The sequence below is a fragment of the Myotis yumanensis genome, unplaced genomic scaffold, assembly GCF_028538775.1.
Source record: "Myotis yumanensis isolate MYYU_CA2020_CCGP unplaced genomic scaffold, mMyoYum1.0.hap1 SCAF_8, whole genome shotgun sequence".
Classification (NCBI taxonomy): Eukaryota; Metazoa; Chordata; class Mammalia; order Chiroptera; family Vespertilionidae; genus Myotis; species Myotis yumanensis.
In genome coordinates, this window is record NW_027223759.1 from 54356710 (window position 1) to 54381198 (window position 24489).

The window sequence follows — 24489 nt, forward strand, 5'->3', positions numbered from 1 at the left end:
TCTGCACTGGAAATGCTTACTCGCTGCTTTGGATTAGGTGGGGTGGAGGCAGAGAGCTGGTCCCTCCTCACTGGTCACTGAGTGTGGAGTCGCCCAAAGCCAGTTTCCATTTCGGCACAATTTTCTTCATAAACTTGTCCGTGTGGGGTGGGAAAGGATGGTTTTGTTTTCTTGTTTTATGCATTTAGAAGGGCAGAGACTGATGAAACCCTCTTTGGGTACTTGTCACTTAGTAAGTTAGGGTAATCTGGGATTGGGGTTGAGAGTGAAAGATGGCATATTTTGATTATGTGAAGAAAAGATAAAATATATTTTATTTTATATTACAATGAAGCTAAATAAAATGAGAAGAAAGAAGGGTGGGTAAAACCCAAGTGTAGTAACAGTGCCGTATTGCTGTGGTGGTGTGACCCCCACACCAAACCCCTCAGGCACACAGAGGTTCTGGGTCTCTGTCCAGGCTCCCTTGGAAAAGAAGCTCCCTCTGAAATTTTCAATAACCAGCAATGCGTACAACTGGCTCATTTTGGTATAGCAGTGAAACAGATGCTTTCTGATGTACTTTACAAAAGGAAAATAAAAAGATATCCAGGGAGATTAATAGCTTTGCTTCTTTTCTTTTTGAGCAGCAACTCCCTACTCTAAATCAAGAGTATTACGAAATAATTTAAAAACTAAAAGGGAAAAAATAAAGCCATGTCTGGTTTACGTAAATATTGAAACTGTTTCCCAGATTCTGCGTACCGCCGAACTGAAGTTCTTCAGTTTCTCTCTCAGAAAGGATGAAGAGAGCAGCGGCCCGGGCCAGCGTGTGGATTGGCTAGCTTCCAGGGCACTAGGTGTTCCAAGGATGATAGCATCACTCCCGAGTGACTGGGCAGTAGTGCAGGGCCTGGCTCCCTACAGGGAGGAACCTGAGGACTGTTGGCACCAGCACGTACTCCGTCTAAGTGTGTAGTATCCATCAAGAGAAGTCTGACATGTCAGAGAACTTGCCCCTGCAAAAATGGGGAAATGCTGATCAGGTCAAAGGAGAAGCAGTTCCCCAAATCCACTGGCCAGCTGCTGGGAGCAGGGCCCACATGCCAGTTCGTATGAGTATAGTCATTGTGATGCTTCAGGAAAATAGCCAGCACTGTTACACAGGAAAGGAAATTCTTACAACTTTTTTTTTTTTTTTTTAAGGAAACAGGATTGGAGATGGTGGCTGGGCAATTCTAGTGATTCTTCAAAGCTTTCTAATCTAAGCCCATTAAATTGTCAGTTGCCCTTGAATGTACATTTCTGACAGAAAGGCTACTATGTGCTATAATAATCTGTTTGACTTTTGTATCTTCTTGTAGATGGTACAGGTAGTGACTGTGGGTGCTATTCACAATTTTTTATTATAAACACAAAAATAGACATGGTAACATTCACAAGAATTTTTAAAGAATTATATATTTAATAGATGGTATAAGCCTCCCCCTCCTTTTTTTAGGTAAGCAAGAAACTATTTGTCTAGCATAGACTAGACATGAACATCCAAGTAAGGCATCTAAAAACACAAGGTGGGCCCTAACCGGTTTGGCTCAGCGGATGGAGCGTCGGCCTGCGGACTCAAGGGTCCCAGGTTCGATTCCGGTCAAGGGCATGTACCTTGGTTGCAGGCACATCCCCAGTGGGGAGTGTGCAGGAGGCAGCTGATCGCTGCTTCTCTCTCATCGATGTTTCTAACTCTCTATCCCTCTCCCTTCCTCTCTGAAAAAAAATCAGTAATATATATATATATATATATATATATATATATATATATATATTTTAAAAAGCTAAAAAAAATAAATAAAAACACAGGGTGGATGGGGAATACAAGGTATAAAAGAGGCTGTACAGAATAGGTACCTTCTTTTCTGTGATGACTGAACAGGACTAGCATATAAGTTTCCTTTTTAAGACTCTTAGAAAACATGGCATGTACCTTCATCCTTGCTACAATGTTTGTGCCAAACAAGGGCTAGTGCTTTTTGACAGTAGCGGTGGGAATGGAGACCTAGTTCTGCCTTGAATTAGCTGTATGACCTTGGGGATATATGTATTTGACTTCTCTGGGCCTCAGGTTTCCTGAAAAGTGAGGAGTTGGATAAGATCAGTGTTTCTCAACATTTTAAAAGCCAAGCCCTCTGATAAAAAAAAAAAAAAATACTGCCCCCACCTCCACTCCTCAGACCTATCTGAAGATTCTGTTCCGTTATATCGCCAGTGGAGAGTTATTGAATTGTGTGATCTCTGATGTCTCTCTCAGATCTAACATTTTATGATTCTGAGCAGATACTCGATTGGAAATCAGATGAACAAGATTTTTATCTCATTTTGTGAGTAGATGCAGCTTTCTCCTTTTTAAAGCTGGAAAGGGACATTTCTGAAATTCATCCTCACACATCCTCACTGCCTTGAGTCTTGCTTTGTGCGTGGACATCATCTACAAGCTTGCAAGAGCAGCAGAAGCTTGGCCTCACCTGAATGTTGAGTCGAAAGCTGCATTTTTCCAAAGCAAGTGATTTCTGTGCTCATCAAAGTTTGAGAAAGGCAGCAGACCACTGTGCTTTAACCTGCAAGTGGCAATATTAGTGGGCTCTCTAATCAATCTAATAGGTTGCTGTCGGCAAGAAAAGATAATATTAGGGTACATTGCATATCATATGGTAAAGGAAAAGAACACAAAATTTTTGTTTCACTTCTGTATGTCTGTGCCAGTATGTGTGTATACAGGATTGAAATCTTAGGCAAAAAGTTAATTTTTTAGGTGGGTTTCTGGCAAAAAAAAAAAAAAAAAAAACAAGGTTTAAAAAACAACAACACTGTGTTTTGTCTCTCAGAGACAACCATCTACTTACTCCCTTCTATTTACTCACACACAGCCACACACGGAGACATTTACACAGACACAGAGATATGAAATAAAGAGCTTTTCTGTACTGATTTCCCACACTGTATCAGATTTAAGCTGCTGGATTTTATCATGAGTCAGACATATAATCGTTCATTTTTTATGACTGAAAACTTCTTTCTGTTGATGCTTTACTTTGGTTGTAGACATATCACAACACTCTGATAAGACTTCATTTTTAAAATTTTTATGAGGAGATTTCATACACTCATTCAGTTTCCTGAAAGTACAGATAATGCTTTTTTTTCTCTAGGAGCTAATTTGTGAAACCCGCAATACTGTAAGCTCATTCACATGTCCCTTTGCCTGTAAAAAAAAAAAAATTAACTTGAATAAATTCATTTGGAGTTTTATTTTTGGATAAGCTGACTCATAATCTTTCTGTCTTTAATGTTAAGTTAATCAGCTTACAATACTTTCAATAAATGTTGTTTGATGTGAAGAAAGGATATTTAAAAATAGAGTGTTTCCACCATGGAGCTTCTGCAGCCTCAGCGGTTGTTCTTTACTTACCAGAAATACTGGGAGAAGATACGAACTGTACTGTGCATGGCCTTTAACAAAACAGCTGGGAGGAAGCTGGGGACGCTGGGAGCCTACCTCCGCCTGGATGAGGCAGGAAATGCAGAGCCCCACAGAGGTGTTCTGAACTGTCCTGATAAAGGTGATCCTGCACTTCCCGTAGGAAGTTTTCTTCTTTCAACTTATTTTGAGCAAAAAGGAAAAGAAGAGTTCATTCTTGTCCCCTTCACAAGACTTTGTGTTGAGGAAGAAAACTGGTGTGGATCTGAACACACACCGCCCGCCCCCCCCCCCCCCCCCCGCCCTCCACGTGGGGCTCAGGAGGAGGAGAAAGGTGCTTTCCACACACCTGCGTTTGGAATCCAGAAGAGTGCTTTGCACCTGGAGTTGGGCAGGGCTTTGTGTTTCCCCTGTTCTAATAGCTGGCTGCTTAGGATGTAATTGGCTTATTGTTTTGAGCTTTAAGGCGGTTTTAGAACTACTGCATGGTCCTTATACATATAAGATTAAACAGAATGTTCAGGGCTCCTTTCTACACTGATTACGCGTTGAAACAAAAAGATGCCAGCCAGGCTATTCACCAGCATAGAGTCTGGATAGATCTGAGTTATTAAGGTAATTTCAGCTATAATATTTTCACCTTAAGAACACTCTGGCTTCAGGAACTCTGAATATTACATCAATAAAATCTGTTTTGCTCCTTTAAGCTTTAGCTGTGATTTTAGTATAGCACATGTATTTATAATATTTCCTCGTAGTGATCGGTGACTAGGTAGGGAATCCGTGGTTGGCCTGGTCTGCCGGTTTAACCTCTTGCTCCATTTCTCTGGCTGTTGGCAGGCAGATAGGAGAACACAGGTCCTGGCTGTATGCGTCTTGATGTGCCTTAGCTGGCGGTGGCAAGAAGCCTTTATTCCAGTGTTAGCAGTGAGAGTTGGAAGGGAGCTTCAGAATCACCCAGCCTCACCTTGTTGTGCCCAGATTACAAGATTCCCAAGAAACCACATCAGGGAGCCAATTCGATGTAAAAGCATAAGAATCTGTATTCAAGTTAACTTGAGCTCTCCATCCACCAGACTCACCGACACATCGGCTAGCCAAGTGGCCAAGAGAGAGAGAACCCCTCCCCAAGACCGGTTATATAGGGGGGGGTTTGGAGTAAGGGAGGAGAAAGGACTGTGCTTTGCCGATTGGCCAGGCACAAGTCGATGTCCCGTTCCTGGGTGTGGCTAGCAGAGGACGTAGCCCTTACCCTGGGGGAAGGTGGAGGGCGTAGCCTTCGCCCTTTCATTCCCCCCTTTGTCTTGGAACTTCCGGCTCAATCATGAGACGGACTGCTTTTCCATTCCACCGTTGCTAGAGGCTCATATTGGACATACCTTAACAAATGGTCTGGTGGAGGGGAAAGAAACTATTTTAGCTTTAGCAACTTCTATTGAAATAGGATTTTTCTTCTTAAAATTCCTCCATGGCTATCAAAAAAAGCCAAATTAAGATTAATTTATCTACTGTCCTGATGTTTGCATAAATATAACAAGAATGGTAACTGATTACCTTTGCTGGAATCTCATGGTTGAATCTTAATGTGCCCCGTAGGGCCAGGAAGCCACGCCACCCAGCTGCCATCAGGCCCGTCTGCAGTATCTGCTGAGTTAGGTGAATTCTTCACCTGTAGCAATTCCACCTGAGCCCACGCTCCAGGCTTTAAGCCCATCTCAGTAGCCCTCCTACTTGTTGCGGCCCAGAGCATGTGGGGGCTCCGCAGGAATGCAGAGGCATCCCTACTGCTCCCCTTTTACTCTTACCAACCGCCAGTGATGGTAGGGCATGGGCCTGACGCTCCAGCGTCAGCCATCTTCAGGGCTTCCAAGCAGGATACCAGGTTTTCTTCGTGGCATTTTTACTGGCTTCAAGTCTTTAGAGCTCAGACAGGGCTCTTTAAAACATGATACTCCAGTCAAAGTTTTCCGTTAATAAAACCACTATTAGGAACCGGTTTTATTGAATCTATGCAAAGAAATGTATTGCCATGTTAGCATTGCCAAATTTCGGAGGAATTACATAAGAAGAAAGACATACTGCTCTACTCTAAGATTTTCTGACTTTCCTTGCTAATTTCTTTTAATTGTTGGCATTAAACTTTCTTTTTATGCATAACCATGCCTCAGACCTTCTACTCTAAACAGGCTTTTTTCAGATTACCCCTGACATGGGCATGGTCACAAAGGCCTGCAAGCAGTACACAGGCTGCCAACTGTTAGCTGTCTCTCAACAGAGACCAAAACCTGATGGGCACCGTTCCCTGCCCAGGTGGGCACCTGCCCTCTTGGCAGCTAGGCACCCTTTACTTTTTGGGGTTCACCCCATATAGTTTCCTTCCAGGACAGCCAATATACATTCAAACCTGCAAGAGAACTAAAGGTCAATATAATACATCAATACAATGAAACATAATATTGGCATCATGGCCGCTTCAGGCAGCCACATCTTCTGCTACTAAACATGTGATCCTATAAATTGTCCTTGTCTCTTTGGAGCCATGTCCATGAAGATGCAGACATCATCTAAGTCTATTGTGGGGGCTCCTGGCGACAGGAGTGATCGCGAGTTATGTCACCAGCATCAGGCAGGTGGAGCACGCCGTAGCTTGAGCTTCAGTGGGTTGCGTTGATCTTTTTTGACGCTCCATTTGGTGATGAAGTCTTTTTGGACCGTGGATGGGTCCGCTGACCAGACGTGAGTGTGATGGATCCAGGTCGCAACGCCGTCTAGCAGTGGGGGTCGTTAGCACCACAGTGTAGGGACCCTTCCAATGTGGCTCAAGAGTTTCTTGATGAGGCCTTTTGACGTACCCAATCTCCTGGTCTGTGTCGATGAGGAGTTGGAATTGGGCTGGTCTCATAGATGGCGCGAAGGCGTGGCCAAATGTCCTCGTGTGCCCTCTGGAGCCCTCTTAAGGCCTGCTAAACATGATTTCATAGGGAGTAAAGCCCAGGGTGTAAGGGGAGTTCCTTACCCGGTAAAGGGCATACGGTAGGAGAGCCACCCAGTCCCCGCCAGTCTCCATGGTTAATTTGGTAAGGGTCTTTTTTTTTTTTTTTTTGCTGCAATGATTCTTAGGCACGGTGGCCAGCCGGCGGCTACAGGATCCAGCTTTTTAGACAAATATGCTACTGGGCGACTTCAGGGGCCTAAAGCCTGGGTTAAAACCCCTTTTGCCACTCCTTTGCGCTCATCTACAAAGAGGCAAAAGGGTTTTGTAATGTCTGGTAGGCCCAGGGCTGGAGTAGCTAAAAGAGCTTTCTTTATCTGATTAATTCCAAAATCCCAACCCAGCACAGAATATCACATAGAAAATCAAAGTTCCCAGTAAACAACAGAGATGCTTATAAATATCAAATAAACATTTACACTTACACCTTTTTAGTGAACAAGTATTTTTACAGCCTTGGGCTTTTGAGCAGATAACAGGAACATCATCCAAGTCCCCTGATGGGGGCCTGACAGGAACAGATGTGGGGGCCTTTCCCACATCCCAGGACAGGATTCTTGATCTATGTCTTATTTAGATAGAAACGGTTTTTATCACAAACAAACAAATAAATCCAAAACCAAGAAAATCAAGGCCAGAAGTACCCTCTGATGTTTTAGGGGTACCAAGGAAGGAGAAGTTAGGCAGTGTCCAGCCCTTTTCACAATCCACCACCAGCGACCAGTTCCAGCTTACTGGTCTATTATTCATTTAACATTCCTTTCCTTCCATCATACCAAAGCCATGCTTTCCAGTTAAAACTTTTAGCCTTAATTTTTAGGTGACATGTAAATAATTAACATTCCTCAGATTAACAATACATTCAAATTTAATAACAAGGATACATATTTAAGCAATAAGGATAGATCAATTTACAGAAACCAGTTTTTACCTGAAATAATCGTACTTTAGAAATTAGATTACTGCTATCAGTCCCTCTTAAAGACTTTGACATAACCTTTGATTGTTCTTAGTTTAAGGAAAGCAGGGTTTTTTAGATTTAAGAGATTAGTTTAAAAATAAATCCTCGAAGCAAGCACGCTTGCAGCCCCATAAAACTCCGCCTTAAAGCTCCACCCCTGAGTAAATCAGAGGGCGGGGCCTTTGCTGTTTCAAGATGGCGGCCCCCAGGGGAGCAGCAAACCATGCGGCCACGGCTGCCAAGGCTTGGAGCCCAAAATGGTGGCTGTACCAATAAGCAAAGGCATTTAGTTACTACAATAACACAATTTTTCCCAATTCAATCCAAACATTTCTTTGTCAGGTTCATCTCTGCCATTTTTAAGGCCAAAACAGTCTCGGGTTTTTATTCTGTACTTTCTCTTTACACGTGCACAGAAATCCCACATGCATTTTAAAACTTTTACATTTCTAGCTGGGGCGATCTCCATGGGAAGAGGCCAGCTCGCATCCAGAGCTGCCGCCGCCCCCGGCCTCCCGGGTGTCCGGCCCTCAGGCTCCGCGGGGGACCTTCCCCCGACCCGATGCCGACTGGGGCCTCGCTGCTCCCGCCTCCCGTGAGCGACGCGCCGGCCACGCCCCCCCGCTCTCCACCTGGCTCCACTCATTCGCCACAAGCCCGGGGCCAACGCCGGCCAGCGCAGGCCAACGCAGGCCTCCGCCGCCTCTCCCGTCTCATCCCCGGGGCGCGACCCCGCGCACGACTCGGCCTCGGCGCGAGCCACAACCCCGGCAGGACCGGGGCGGGGAAGGGGACCCCATCGCTGCGACGGGCCCCGCGACCCCAACCCTTTCGACCGTTGGCCGCGTGCAGGGCGAGGAAGCTCCCAAATGGGAAAAACCGTGGCCTCGGGTCTCTCCCAGCACCCGCCACCGACCGGGCCGGAGGCCGAGCCCCCAGGGCCGCTGCCGCAGCCTAGCCGCCTGGGCTCGCGGCGCGGCCGGGCTCCGGGGCAGCCGCGCGCCGGCTTCAGCCTCCGCATCCAGGCGCATCTTTCCTCTCCTGCGGCCCAAGGCCCAGTGATTCCCAGCTCACCTTCCCTGCCTTTACATTCACACACTTCCACCAGACATTCATTCAGAGTTCAACAACTTCCCATAACATCCGTCCAGTAAGTCCACATAAAACAGAGAAACAGGCACAAACAGGGCCCAAAACAGCCTTCCACTTCCATGGAAGAGACAGACGATGGCTTACGCCAAACCGGCGGGAACTACCCACCTCGTCTCAGATTGGGGTTTCTACAGACCTCCCGACTTTTCGGAAGCAAAATTACACCCCTACAGATACAGATGGAGGATCGAGGCGTCCCTCGACTCCTCCCGCCCTTTGACCCCCATGTGCGTCCACGGTCAATGTGGGCGAATACAGATTTCAGAAGTGAGCTCACACAGAACAGATAAAGCACACAGAACAGACAAACATAATACACAGACACTTACCGCGGCCATGCAGATTCTACGAATTGGGGGAGTCCCTACATGGTCTTGGGAATCTCGGACGAGCCCCCAAATGTTGTGCCCAGATTACAAGATTCCCAAGAAACCACATCAGGGAGCCAATTCGATGTAAAAGCATAAGAATCTGTATTCAAGTTAACTTGAGCTCTCCATCCACCAGACTCACCGACACATCGGCTAGCCAAGTGGCCAAGAGAGAGAGAACCCCTCCCCGAGACCGGTTATATAGGGGGGGGGTTGGAGTAAGGGAGGAGAAAGGACTGTGCTTTGCCGATTGGCCAGGCACAAGTCGATGTCCCGTTCCTGGGTGTGGCTAGCAGAGGACGTAGCCCTTACCCTGGGGGAAGGTGGAGGGCGTAGCCTTCGCCCTTTCAACCTGTGCATTTCCAGGTGCGGAACTGAGCTTCCCAGATGTGACCTTCCAATCCCTGGCCAAGGCAGGATTTGAATCCAGGTATCCAGATTTTTCCATCCAGTAATAATTCTTTTCTATGTACCTTTTCATAGAGAGGAGGGGAAAGAATTTCCCTAGTTTTATGTTCCCCACCAGTTGTCCTTTTTGTTTATAATCTTTTTAAAAATATATATATTTTTTTTATTGATTTTAGAGAGGAAAAGAGAAGGAGAGAGAGATGGAAACATCAATCATGAGAGGGAATCATTGATCTGTTGCCTCCTGCACATCCCCCACCAGCCTGGACTGGGAATCGAACCATGATCTCCTGGTTCATAGGTTGACCTCTCAACCACTGAGCCATGCCAGCTAGGATTGTTTATCATCTTTAAATTCTCTTTTCTCCCTCAGAGACTCTCTACAGTAATACCTGACGACATCCTATCCATTTTCTGTCTTCAGTTTCTAGGTTATCCTACTACCTTCCCAATACCCATCCCCCACCCCAAAATCAAGTTGTTCTAGCATATCTTCTGAACCAACCAAGACTGTGTTTTTCCCCACTGACTTTCATGAAGAATGACTCTTCCTGTCTGTGTCTTTGTCGTCTCCTTCTCTCCTCTCACACCCACCCCTTTCAGGACTGCCATTCCTCTTATTGGTAATGGCTTGTCGTTAATATTCAGCTCACCCAGCTGTCTAGCCCTCTGTGAAGCCTTCTGCAACCTTTCTGTCTCAGGCTCCTTCGTCCCTGATCTTCCCTTGGTTGAACTCTCACTATTTTTAGAAACTGTACCATATTACCCTATTATATGTGCTGCAATTAAGGGTAGATAAGGCCAGGAGCCCACTGTTAAAAGCTTTTCCTTCCTAATGCATGTGTTTTCTGGTAAGGAAGTTTTGAACCTATTGCTTAATCCCCTCACTTCCTTTCTTGGCCCTCCAGTTTTCTGGTGAATGACTTGGATTTAACTCCTTCAGTCTGGTATTTATATGTTGGGTTTTGGTTTTTTAAATAAGACTCATTTTTTTTTTTTTTTTTAGCAGTTTTAGGTTACCACAAAATTGAGAGGAAGGTACAGAGATTTCCCATATACCCCTGCCCTCACACATATAGTCTCCATTATCAACATCACTCACCAGAATTGTACATTTTTTACCAAAGGTGAACACATCATAATCACTCAAAGTGTCATAGTTTACCTTAGGGTTCACTCTTGGTGTTTTATATTCTATAGGTTTGGAGAAATGTTTAATGACAGTATTCACCATTACAATGTCATACAAAGTGTTTTCACTGCCCTAAAAATCCTCTGTGCTCTAGATATTCATTCCTCCCTCCCCAGAGCCCCTGGATGGGCATAAGTTTTCAACTCTTTTAGGTAGATACCAAGGAGTGTGATTGCTGGATCGTTTGGTAAAAGTACGCTTAGTTTTGTAAAAGCCTCCAGACTAGACTCTCTTCCAAAGCAGCTGTACCATTTTGCGTTCCCATCAGCAATGAGTGCAAGTTTCTGTTGCTCTGTGTTCTCCACAGCATTTGGTGGTGTTAGTGTTGCACCGTTTGGCCATTCTAATAGGTGTATAGTAAGTAGTATATTGTTGTTTTAGTTTTTATTAAAATAAAATTTTATTGAATTCTTATTTCCTGATGACATATGTGAAGCGGCTTTTCATGTGATTATTTGTCATCTGTATATCTTTTTTAAAAAAAATAATATTTTTATTGATTTCAGAGAGGAAGAGAGAGGGAAAGGGATTGAAACATCAATGATGAGAATCATTAATTGGCTGCCTCCTGCATGCCCCCTACTGGGGATTGAGCCTGAAACCCAGGCATGTGCCTTGGACTGGACTCGAACCTGGGACCCTTCAGTCCGCAGGCCGACATTCTATCCACTGAGCCAACCCGGCTAGAACTGTATATCTTTTTTAATGAAGTGTCTATTAAGGTTTTTGGCCCATTTTAAAAATTGGGCTGTTTGTTTTCTTATTTTGAATTTTAAGATTTTTAAAAATATATTTTGGATAGCAGTCCTGATAAGATATGTCTTTTGCAAATATTTTCTGGCAGTCTCTGGCTTATCTTCTAATTCTCTTAATATTGTCTTTTGCAGAGTTTTTCATTTTAATGAACTCGAGCTTATCATTCCCCCCCATGGATTTTGTCTTTGGTGTTGTATCTGAAAAGGCATCATACCCAAGATCATCTAGATTTTCTCTCTTATCTTCCAGGAGTTTTTGTGTTTTACATTTAGGTCTATGATCAGTTTTGAGCTAATTTTGGCAAAGGGTGTAAGGTTGGTGTATAGATTCATTTTTTTGCGTATGGATGTCCAGTTGTTCCTGCACCATTTGCTGAAGAGACTATCTTTGTTCCATTGTATTGCTTTTGCTCCTTTGTCAAAGATGAGTTGATATATTTATGGAGGTTGCATGTTGGTTTTTATCCATCTCCCCTCTTATAAATGCTTTTACAGAAACTAGAAGGAACAAATAGGAAAAGAACTCGGGTGTGTTTCTTGGCCCAGAGTTCTCAGTAGGCAACCTGGGACATCAGTGGGGTTCTTGGGAAGACCTTTGGAGGGAATGGAACAATTGAGCTGATTTTCATGCGGGAGCACAGAATCAGATCTTTAAAAGGCATTTGAATGATAAGGAATGTAGTTTCTTGGTGGAACCTTGAAGGGAAATTTGACCTCAGGAATCACATGTTGTATCTATGGTGTGTTTTCTACCATGGATTTTCAACACCTGCTTGCCCTTTCTTCTTACTCCTTCACAACTACTACCTCCACCACAAAGAGCTTGTCCAAGTTGTTTTAATTAAGATCTTTTCCCTTTGGTTAAAATTGATTTTCATTTCTTCAACATGGTCTCCATCCATTGAGTCAGCCATGTTGTATCGACAGGCTATTTAATATAAGCCCCCGCCCCTTTTTAAAAAAATTTTTTACCTGAAGAGATTATAGCTTTACATGCAGGGATCAGCTTTGGTAGGCATCTTTGAGAATATGAAGTGTGAAATCTATTGGGAATTTTTGTTTTTAGATTATATTTGAACAGCCAACCCAACAATATGGACCCCTCTCCTCTGACAGGTGTAATCCAACCACAAATACTGAATAACCTGTTTCTCCATTTCACAGTCTCAGAGGCTGCAAAATTTGTCACCAAACGGGACAGTGATGATATGAGAACCATTTTTTTTATTATAATGATGAAAAATGTATAACATACAATTTTCCATCTTTTTTTTCCATCATAGTTCACATTTAGTATTATTCTGTATTAGTTTCAGGTGCACAAGATAGTGGTTAGACAATCATATACTTTATAGAATGGTCCCTCTAATATTTTAAGTACACCCCCCTCCCCCACCCTTACATAGCTATGAGAACCAGTTTTATTAAATAGTTGACCATGTGATTTTAAGCTTTGCTATCCTAACATCAAATGGGATTAAATGATGTATGCCCATTTGCCCTTCCCCCACATTATGGAAAAGTAAGGGCCTATATGTGTGAAGGGGCACTGTTGTTTCATTAATATAGGTGCTGTCTCTTCAGTTTGACCTACCCGGAAGAACATCTGCTTCCTGACCAGTTTCTCATCTCTCATTAAGTCCCGCCCCCCGCCCCCCCACATGCTGAGCTTGTGTACTTTCCCAGCTCCCTGTGCCTTTATCTTTCTCAGCTACTATTCCTAGCCCTCTTTGAGCCACTCAGGTTTCTAAAAGGAAACAAAGAAAATATCCTCATTTGGATGCTTTTCGCTTCTTCCTGCTTGATAATTCCCTTAAATTGTTCAATTTCTTTCACATCTTAAAAGCTTATGGAGAGGGACAATGTGTGCAATTAGTACAGTATATTGTATCTTCACATAGTACTCAGTTCATGCCAGGCTTGATATTATCCTATATCCCGGTGTAAATGATAATGTTCCATAACTTTTGCCAGTTCTCAGGAGCAACTGTAGTGATTATTTTGCTTGTGGATAAGGTGGTCTCTCTCTTTCTCCCTCTCTCTCTCTCTCTCTCTCTCTCTCTCTCTCTCTCTCTAGGGGAGGTGGCAGGGTGGGGTTGCAATTATGGATTATAACCCTCCTAAACTATAAGGATGATGACCTTAAGGAAGACGTGAGGGTAATGAAAAGGCAGATTGTAGGTTTCCTTTCTCTTCAAAATGTATTACAATTCTTAGGGAAGTTACTAAGTAAGGGGGAGGGGAGAGGGCAGCTTCAGCTATAATATTGGCCAGAGCACTATTCTTGAGTTTATTAGAAATAGGAAGGAAATGAGACAATAGAATTTATGATAGGTCTTTATTTTTTTATTGTCTTTGCTGAATAGACATCTACAGTAATGCACACGGTTACTAATACATTTTAGTTCACACATGATTAATTTTTGCCTTTTTTGTAAAAGACTTTTAGGCTTCCATATAGAAGAGAAGACTGCTTAGTGAGGTGTGATGTGATGGAGAGGGAAAGATTTGCTGTGGGTATAGTTGTCATGTGCCTGTTGTTCATCATCCTGTCTTTTAATGGAGGAGGCGCGTGGGCCTTCCTGCCGGGATGGAGGCCTCAGAGCTGTCCACACAGGAAGTCCTCCCTGAGTGCTTTCCACACAGGAAGTCCTCCTGATTGCTGACAAGCTCTCTTCCTGCTGGTGCCCACACCCACTTGTGCAGGGAATGCTAATGGAGCCACCCCATTTACCACTGACTTTGTTTTTTTATCAACTTTGGCATGCAAATTAAGCCCTGATAAATGTTATGAACAGGGAATTAGCTCGTTTCCCCTGCCTTTGGATAGGCAGCTTTGGTAGGTAGCTTGTTTATATGACCTGAAGCAGTGAAATTGGGCCAGAGGAGGCTGGAATAGACTACTATGCTCTGAGATAGACTACTAGTACTAGGATGAGTCAGCACTTAGCTGTAGTATTCCCCCTTCTCTCCCCTCCACCCCCCCCCCCCCCCCCAATACACACACACAGTTCTTTAATTAGGTGAATTTATGTACCAGTAAATCAGTTACAGACTTCATCCAAGGGCCAGGGGAAAGGGAGGGTGTCTCTCAAATTACAGGACAGCTTGGGGGCTTTGAGAGGCAAAATGTAAAAGGACAACCAGTGATGAAAATGGAGGTTGGTAAAAGGTCCTCTCTTTGTAAGCTTTTTTTTTTTTTTTAAGTTTAACATTTGTGCTATTGAGGCATAACTACAAAATGTCATTGCTTTGAGGTGATCAGGTTCTGAAGTTGCAGTTGAAGACTTGTCAGTGCTTTTCAGCCTGGGAGGGGAGGGTCTAGTTCTTCACTGGTTACCTTGAGCTTTCCTAAAGTGCTCTCTGTTCAGCCTCAATACCCCGGATTTTTTGTTAATGAAAAGATAAATAAGGTAAAATTTAAAAAAACCAATCTATTTAAAGCTAACTTTGTTGTACACACACACACACACACACACACACACACACACAAACACACACACAGGCTTTTTGCTCATTAAATTAATTTAAAGGCACCTTTGACTGCTTTTCTTAGGAAAACATAGCCACCTATGGTATTGTCATATGTTAGAGAAATTTGAATATAGTAAGGTTGCAGGAAGGCTGGGCAAAGGAAAATCAAAGACTACAAATAGGGCTTTAAGGAGATAGTAGACAGTGTTTGGGATGCCATTTAGAGAACTGTTTCAGGGTTCCGGCTTTGTTGTCCAACTGACCTGGGTTCAAATTCCAACCCTGCCTCCTACTAAATGTGTGGTCTTGGCACATTACTTAACCCTCCCCCCCCCCCCCCACCTTTGAGACTCCATTTCCTAATCTGCAAATGGGAGAACAATCATGTACCTGCCTCATTGGATTAAGTAAAGTAATGCACATAGAGCAACTGGCACCATGTCTGGCACATACTAAGCAGGCAATACATGACAAGTTATTACTCACAGGTTTAGAATTATCATTAACCCATTCTGAATATTTAGGAGTATTTAACTTTATTGTGTATGAATTTTCTTCTTTGAATATGGACTTAAATTTTTATTTTCTGCAAGTTCTAAAAACTTAATCTTTGATGAAAAATTTTCTGCACCAGGAAATAAAAAGTTGACAACCTAGAATAATTCAGTGCTTCTCTCTTTCAAATATCTTTCTCTGTGTTCAGCGAATTCTGAGAAATAGTTGACATTAGGATAACATGTGAATTTGAACTTGTTCTTTACTGAGTGGCCAGATTATTATGACCACCTGATGTTTGTAAGCAAATTAGCTATAATTTCCTGCTGAAGTTGCTAGAGGGCCAGATCATTATAAACATCTGAATAGCACAACATACCTAAGTATCTTTGCTGATCAAGGTCATCCTATCATGTTGATGGTGTATCCCAATGGAGATGGCTTCTTCCAACAAGACAATGCGCCATGCCACGGTGCTCGTATTGTGCAGGAGTGGTTTCAAGAACATGAGGGAGACTTTACCTTGCTTAGGTGGCCCCCACAATCATCAGGTCTCAATCCAATTGAGCATTTGTGGGACAAAGTTAAAAATTGAGCATTTGTGGGACGAAACCATCAGGCAGCTGGTTCCACAACCATCAAATCTCACAGAACTGGACAGTGCTATTCATCAGGCATGGTGTCAGATTCCTCGCATCACCTTTCGACATCTCGTGGAGTCAATATCAATGCCAAGAAGAATCGCTGCAGTATTGAAGGCAAAAGGTGGCCCAACAAAGTACTGATGGGGTGGTCATAATAATCTGGCTGGTCATAATAATCTGGCCACTTAGTGTATATAGAATTCACCAGATGTCAGTCGGTTCCCCTCTGGGTACATTAAGGAAACCCCTTCTCTCACCTGGGATGGGGTACTAGGAGAACTCTTTTCCCTTAGGGCAGACCAGAGGGGAAGCAGGAAGGGACAGACTACATGCTCCCCACCTACTTTCCAGAGTTGGAAAATATTACTGTAATAAATATGGAGGCCTGTCAAAGATATATGAAATCAGCTGTGCAAATTCTGAGATGTAAATCATGCTTCTACTTCTGCCAAAAGTAAATACATAAATAAAAACCTACTACTTTCATGTCCAAATAAACTCCACATACGGTCCACACCCAGTGCCAGAAGCCGGTCCATCCTTGCTGCTTGACACAGTCACTGCAGGAAAGAAACATCTGCACAGCATATGTTTCAAGGGACCTGGCGTATATAGCATACTCTTCTTACTATGTTTGCTCCCTTAGCGCTTTGTGTTTTAACCAAGATCACCTCTCTGAGAAAGGTTGTTTCCCCAGGTAGGGATTTTCCCCTGAAGTTAGGGAGGGGATACAACCCCTTAACTAAGTGCCAGGTGGGTAGTTAATCACTTTAACTACAAACAATCACGCTTAAGCTACATAATCTTTACTCCCTGGAATGGAGATAAGAAATGCCCTAACCTTTGCAATAGAAATTGACAGGATTAAAATCAACTGGTATAAATACAGATGTAATAAGACAATAAACACCAGAACCTGGCTGGAGAAGATCCTAGACAGAACTTGGCTGGAGCTCCTAACCAGAACTTCGCTGGAGATCCTGACCAGAGCTTTGGCTCGAGATCCTGGCTAGAGGTCCTGACTAGGCTACTGATCAACTGAAGGCTGTCTCCGTGTCATTCCTCCTTCACCGACTCCGTCCACACCTTTGGGGACCCCTGGACCTGTTGGGGTTGGACCCCAGCAACCCGGCCCTCCACTTTTCATCCCAAAGCAAAGCAGAGGTTAGAGCTGATGTAGTCTAGGAATGCCATCTCCGAAATGTATGATGGTCCATTTGCTTTGTGTTGGTATAATCCCTCTGAGCGGGGAGGGGAGCCCTGGTCCACAGCTTCCTTCAGACTTCTCCAGGTCTTACCCATGGTGACCATGTTTCATCTGCCTATGAGCTGCTCTGCACATACTGGGTCCTGCAGTGAAGAACAGGGAGGTTTGTGGCAAGGACAGTTTCTCAGATGTTCATCAAAGATGATTTAAGAAAAAAATTCAGTCTTGCCTAGGTTGTCCACAGCTACAGGTTCTTGTGTAAATCAAAGGCTTGGGACAGAGAGGCTGCTGTGTGTTACTTCCCAGCATCTCTGTTAGCTGAAGTGAGAAATAGGGCATGCCTGACTACTTTCAGGTAGCAGCTAGCAGAGGATTGAGTGACTTTGGAGAAGAAACACAGGCCTCTGCATGTGGCATGGCTGAGGGTCTGAGGTCCCACCTGTGGCAGAACAAGGGACAGGGCTTATTCTTAGTTCTACATCTAGAAACCCAGCTTCGCTGTCCCTTAGAGAAAGCCAGGGATGAGAGGAAAGGATTGGAGCTCAATGACTTATTAATAAATCAAAGACACTTGATGGGATTTGATCTCAGGCAGGTTTTGTCTTGGATTAAGTAATACTGATGTTCCCAGTTCAGGTTCTTCCTTTATTTTTACATTGACTGTTGTTAACTCTCCTTGCTACTTTTTTTATAAAAGTGAATCTCATGAGGTAAAGTGGTGTTTGGACTTAAGGACCCTGGACAGTGAGAAGTAGCATCTGCATAGTATCTCTCTCTATATAAAAGCCTAAGCGACCATTATGACCGAACAACTGGTCGACCAGTCACTATGATACACACTGACCACCAGGGGGCAGATGCTCAATGCAGGAGCTGCCCCCTGGTGGTCAGTGTGATCCCACAGCCAACCTCCCGCAGCTCCTCCCCCCACCCGGCCACTGGCCAACCTCCCGTGTTCCCACCCCCCCCCCCCCCCCCGGGCCCCGATGGGGGGTGGGGGATACACAGCTGGCAGACCAACCTCCCATGGTCCCTCCTGTTGGCTGGCAGGCCCCCTGATAGGCCTCGATCACCGGCCAGTCCGAGGGACTCCACCCGTGCACGAATTCATGCGCCAGGCCTCTAGTAGGACATAAAGAAGCGAAAGCTTTCATATCAGATTAATGGGGATCCCAGTGAGTTGGGCTACTTGCGAACTAGGATGGTCATGGCAGAAACTGGGTGCAGAGCCAGCTGTCCATCATGGATAGTTGAGATTATGCAAGGTTACATTTATTGCAAGGGGTCTGCTTTTTGAACCAAAGTGAAATTTACTTGTGTCTTAGAGATGCCTAATTTTCTTGTTTGTGGTAGTAAAGATCAAGCTGTAAGATTTTACATTTTGGTTGAATGTCTGTTTAATTGTATTTCTTCAAGCTGTTACTGGGATCCCCATTAATCTGATACGAAAGCTTTCGCTTCTTTACTAGAGGCCTGGCGCATGAATTCGTGCACGGGTGGAGTCCCTCGGACTGGCAGGTGAAATAATTAGACTTATTCTTATTTTAAGAAAAAACATTTTCAGAACTTACTTGGTTAGTATTTCCAAGTTGGAACTAAACGTAACTTCTGGCCTTCCATACGGTGGTGGTGGTGGTTTTCCTGCTGTCCTTGGATTAGTATATTTGTTATTTAGAAGGTGTGAGATGAAAACATTTCTGTCCTGCTGTGAAGCTGCTGAGCATTTGCTGTGAGGACACCTAGGGGTGTGCTCACTTCCATCTCAGACTGAACTAACTCACTTCCTCAAAAGTCATGTGTGTGGCGTAGGGGCGGAGGCTGTGGTTGCTTTCGATTGGTTAACAGAGAATTATCTGGTGTGAGCACAGTTTCAGTCATTCTTCCTAAGTGGCTGCTGACTGTGAAACCACACCGAGCCCTGCTTGCAAGCTTTACAAAAGATGTTGCTTGCTGTGAGGCCTGAGGAGGTTTCCAGATACTTCACCATTCTCACAGGGGTTAAATTCCACAAGGTTAGCCAGAGCAAAATGCAGAGTTCCTGTCAGTCTTACCCAGATGTCTCAATGAAGCTGTATGCCTAGGTGAAGTTTTCCTTATTTGAGCATCTTGATTGGACTCTTAACTTTCTTACACTTGAAGAGTAATTGTGTGTCTTTTCTGCCCAACTCATCTTAATAAAATTATTAGCAACTTTCAATCAAATGTTCTTCAGAATGTGAAAACCTTTTCAAAAGTCTAATGATCTCTAAATTACTGTATTTAAAAATATTACCACATAACTGCATGCAAGTTAATTGTAAGCCTCAGTAGGTATGTTCCTTAAAATGTGTGACTAAATTAATCTTACATAAATTTAGTCATACTTAAGGTGCCCATCAGAATATTCTATTGTTAATTTCATGTTGAAAGGGAGAAGGTTTTTTTTTGTTTGGTTGGTTTTTGTTGTTTGTTTTTTTAGGACAAGCATGTTTTTTTAAGGTATAAATTAAAGTTTATATATTAAAGTAGCTTAAGAAAATCTGTTTTGATATCTTGGTAACCTCATTTCATGTTGCCGATCAAACAGCTTCTGAACGGTGCTCAATACCTTCCATCTAGTCTAGTCTTTCTAACACCCCTCTTTGTTTTTCAGCAGTCTCTGGTCCCAGCCCACCCCATGGCCCCTCCCAGCCCCAGCACCACCAGCAGTAATAACAACAGCAGCAGCAGTAGCAACTCAGGATGGGATCAGCTAAGCAAAACGAATCTCTATATCCGAGGATTGCCTCCCAACACCACAGACCAGGACCTGGTGAAGCTGTGTCAGCCGTAAGTAGCAGTGGCTCTTACTGTTTTTAGCTGCTAAATATTTCTTTGATCTGATTATAGAGTGATATAAATTGTGTTCTAGGAGAGGTTCAGCACAAGATGGATCTGTGAATCCTCATTATTGACACAGTGATAGTTTCCGGATTTTAACTCCTTGGGCGCTTCTCCGGTCAGCATTGACATCACCAGAATATGCCCATGTAACAAAATAAGTTGGAGCAGTTTCTCAGTAGAATTTGGCTTCATTGGCATATGAGAAGTACAATCTGAATTACTTAAAAACGTGTAGCTCAGTCCTTTGGAGGAGTGCTCATTTTTGGTGGGAGTACATCGAGGGGGCCAATCTGTCACGTAATAACAGAAACTCTAGTTGTCACTGTTTGTCAGAAAGGTAGTTACTGCCGACCTTTATCCTAAATTTGTGTAAAACTCGTAATTCCAGCCAGGAAACCGTCGTCTGTGTTCGTTAGCCACCTGTACTTTTGTGGCCCGGTTGTTCACCCTCCTCTCCTTGGGAATTCTATTCCCCATCTTCCTGTTTCTGTTCTCCCTGCCACCCTTTCTGAGTCTTGTGAAGAGAGATGGGCACACCTGTGTAAAGTTCCACAGTAAGTTTGCATTCTACGCTAACGTTGTCGATAGGATATAAATATGCTGCTTCGCTGCAGTTCCATGAACTCACTAAGTAAGGAAGCACTCATTTAAAGCAAGGAGCCAGAAGCACTGTGCAGTGCAAGGACTGTGGTGTAAGACGTAAAGGCCTTTGATCACTTTGAGCTGTAAAAGCCTACACATATAACAGCGTCTTTTATTTATCCAAAGAAAGTAAGGGTCCCTTACAAAAGGGATTTTAAAGACCCGGGAAAGGAGACATCACTAATAAATGTTTCCTGTTCCCTGGAAAAATATTCCCAGGTCTCAACGTCCGATCAATAGCATCAATTTTTCTGTTGTCCTGGGTGAAATAATTAGACTTATTCTTATTTTAAGAAAAAACATTTTCAGAACTTACTTGGTTAGTATTTCCAAGTTGGAACTAAACGAAACTTCTGGCCTTCCATACGGTGGTGGTGGTGGTTTTCCTTTGTGTTGTTTTGGAGAGGAGGGTGGGTCAGCGGCTGGTGTTTCTTTAGGATCTGAAGAGCTTGGCGAACCTCATCTCAGCACCCTCCCTGTGCTTCGCTTGTGTTACGCTTTTGATCATCCCTCTTGGACTTGACTGCCGCCCTTTGCTTCTAGGGCAGTGAAATCATGGCCTGTGCTGGGGACTATTCTGAAAGCAAGTCTGGCTCTTAGGGTTGGTCATGCCTGGCCCCGGCGTCAGAGGGAACTTTGCCGGGCACGCCCTGCCCTACTGCAGCTGTTCAAGACCACAAATAGGCCTTCTGCTGTCTTGTCTGCTGCTGGCCTTTACTGGCAGCATCATCTCCTTTTGCAGCATAATTACAGGTAGATAGAGCGCCATAAAGTCTAAGGTGCTAAAAATACAACTTCGTAGGAAACAGAATGAAGCTACCCCTCAAATTCTTGAGGTTTAAGAGAAGGGAAAAGAATTTCAGATGACACATTGTGCCTCACCTAGTTTTGAATCATGTAAACTGAGTTTTCACATCAAGGAGATAGAGTTCGATCACCATTAAATGATAGAGTAACGCCATGTTTTGTATATAGTAAATATGTCTTTGGAAAAATTGAACCAGCAATTTTTTTTTCATTGAATCAAATCGTATTCCAAATGCAGTAGAAGAGCATTTTAGAATTTTTCCTAGAAAATTCATTCCTTGTTTGTTGGTCTCTTTGATGTATGTGGATTTTCTTAATGTGGGGAAACATCACTCTCTGCTGTTATCAGTAGCACTCTCATTCTCTCCTATCATTTGCAAAACCCCAGGTTTGATGGTTAACTCCAGTGAGAGTTTTCTTGATATGTATTATACAGAGTCAAGACATACAGTAAGAGAGGACTCTGTGTCAGTATCTGCCAAGAGCTTCATTCCATTGGACACAGAGCATCTCATAAATACCAGATTTGACTTGGTGACAGTTTTGTGTCTTAGAATGAAGAGGGAGAACGTGTGCGCAATGGTATTCCTGTTTCGGACTTAATTGTTTCCAATAAAGAATAACTAGTTGGTGACATGGAAATGACAAGAATCTTATGGGAAAGTGACTCATCCTAGAGCTTCAAAAACCCAGTGGACATAATTAGAGATTTTAGAAAAGTGAGTATCCGAAACTTTTCAGAAAAGATAGGTGTAAATTCATAGCTCTAAAAAAAGAAAGACATTTTAGAAATAAAAATTTAGTAATTTCAAATTAACCTGAGTGGGGATTGCAGGATAATTGGAATAAGTAATTTGGGTCTCTAAGGGGTTGGATATTTTAGAGGGTTACCTAGCAGAAAGATGGGACTAGATACCTAAGAATGTGTGTAATAGTGACCTGGTTCCGTGCAAATAATGCATGAAGTCTAAAGGCAAGAATGGCATGAAGATTGTGAAAACTGGAGAGGAAAACAAAAAATATTTTTAAAAAGCTTTGTTGGGAGTAGAATGTACAGATGTTACAGTCTTAGAAGAAATGGCAGTGAAAAAGCTGATATAAAGTGATAAGAAATGACAAGTCAGAGGAGATGACGGTGGAAAAGCAGCCACACCCCAAGTCAGAGAGAGATTCGGGATGCTGGAAAATGTAGATCAACTTTGTTAAGTTAAGAGGGCAGGGCTTCAGTGTTAGGTTGTGGAAGGAGGTAGCATCAAGGACCAACAGGGACGTGACAGTGGTTATGGTGCTAAGGTGATGTGGGTTCAAAGGAGAAATATTTTTTTAAAAAATATATTTTATTGATTTTTTACAGAGAGGAAAGAAGAGGGATAGAGAGTTAGAAACATTGATGAGAGAGAAACATCGATCAGCTGCCTCCTGCACACCCCCTTCTGGGGATGTGCCCGCAACCAAGGTACATGCCCTTGACCGGAATCGAACCTGGGACCTTTCAGTCCGCAGGCCGACGCTCTATCCACTGAGCCAAACCGGTTACGGCATACTACTTTTTTAAATCCTCACCCGAGGATATGTTTTTTGTTTGTTTTTAATAATTTGAGAGCTAGAAGAAAGGGGAGAGAGAAAGAGAGAGGAAGGAAGGGAGGGAGGGAGGGGGAGAGAGAGAGAGAGAGAGAGAAAGAGAGAGAGAGAGAAAGAGAGATAAGAAACATCGATCAGTTTCCTCCCATAGAATCAAACCTGCAACCTAGGTATGTGCCCTGAGTGGGAATCAAACCTGTGACTTTTGGTGCATGGGACAATGTTCCAACCACCTGAGCCACCTGGGTAGGGGGAAAGGAGGAACAGTTATTGAAAGAAGCCGACCAGCTCTAGTTAACTTCTCAATTGTGAAATGTGTATGAGAAATCTTGTTGGGACCTCGTGACTACTCCAGGCAGCTGCAGCTTCGCTTCCTGTTTCTAAAAAGTTACCAACTCAAAAAGAGTACATCAGTACAATGAATCAGCAAGTTTAGGAAAAGAAATAATCTTGGAAACAGAAGGATTATCTATTGCCCCTTGATCTTCAGACATTCTTAACTCCCTTCTGAAAAAGCATATAAATACTTTAGTTGACTCTGTTACCATTTTGTTTCTCTCATTCAAACTTCTCAGGTGAATTTTCTGGAAAATGAATTGAGGGCTCTCATTGCTACCATTTTCTTGCCACCTTAATTTAACCCTTTGCTTTTTGCCGTCAAGTTCCCAACCTTCCGTCTCTCTTCTCTGCTCTGGCTTTTCATTCTCCTCCACTTTTCCTCCTCAGCTCTTGGCTCTTTTGATACTGTCTTGGCTTGTTCCTCTGTGGCCTCACCTGCTCATAGGGTTATCTCTCCTGTTCGCACCTCAAACTCAACATTACCTCCTTCCTCTCTGAACTGTCATTTTGCCAGATTCACTCTCCTCAACTTGAAACTTTCGAGCATTCGTTGACTATTTCCGGTTGTCCTCTTAGTCATCAGTTCTTCAGCTTCCTCTTAGGGCCTATCTTCCTCCTCACCGCCAGAAGAATCGGGGGGTTCCTCCCTGCCTTCTTACCGCGTGACAGGTGGACACCATTCGCTCCTGCTGCTGCCTCACTTCAAGTGCCTCTCCAGGTCCCTTTCTTGATTCTTCAAGGCCAAGTCCAACTCACCTGGCCTCCTTCCTGCTTGAACCACACTATTTATTTCTTTTTATGTGTCACCATCAGCAGCTTATTTCCATGTAATTCTGTTCTCCTGGTGCCTACACATTATTTAGCAGCTTGTCTGTGACAGTATGGAATGCTGTTATGTCGTCTTCACAGATTTTTTCAGCTAGATTATACAGTCCTGGTGGTCAGCGTGGTAAGTTTTTGGTACCCCAGAGCTACCGCAGTGCTAGGCACATACCTAATTCTCAGTCAAGAATCTGTAAGATGGGTGAAATAATGCTTATATCATGAGGTTGTGGTTGTGATTAGGATTAAATCAAGTGATACAAGGAAAGGAACTGGTCCACTGCCTGGAAACGGTCATCATGAACAAATATTAGTTTCCCCTGTGCCTGTGCCTTTG

The 24489-nt window shown here is 43.5% G+C and overlaps 1 protein-coding gene across 8 annotated transcripts in view; it reads left to right on the forward strand.

The window, feature by feature from the left end:
* RBMS1 (RNA binding motif single stranded interacting protein 1) overlaps positions 1–24489 on the forward strand; it is a 225378-nt gene that overhangs the window by 110317 nt on the left and 90572 nt on the right. For 6 of the 8 annotated variants that reach the window (XM_070422885.1, XM_070422887.1, XM_070422882.1 and 3 more), the window contains exon 2: positions 19732–19907. In XM_070422885.1, coding sequence (XP_070278986.1) covers positions 19732–19907 — 176 coding nt within the window. The remainder of the gene's footprint in view (positions 1–19731; positions 19908–24489) is intronic. The other 2 variants (XM_070422883.1, XM_070422886.1) reach the window with 1 other exon arrangement.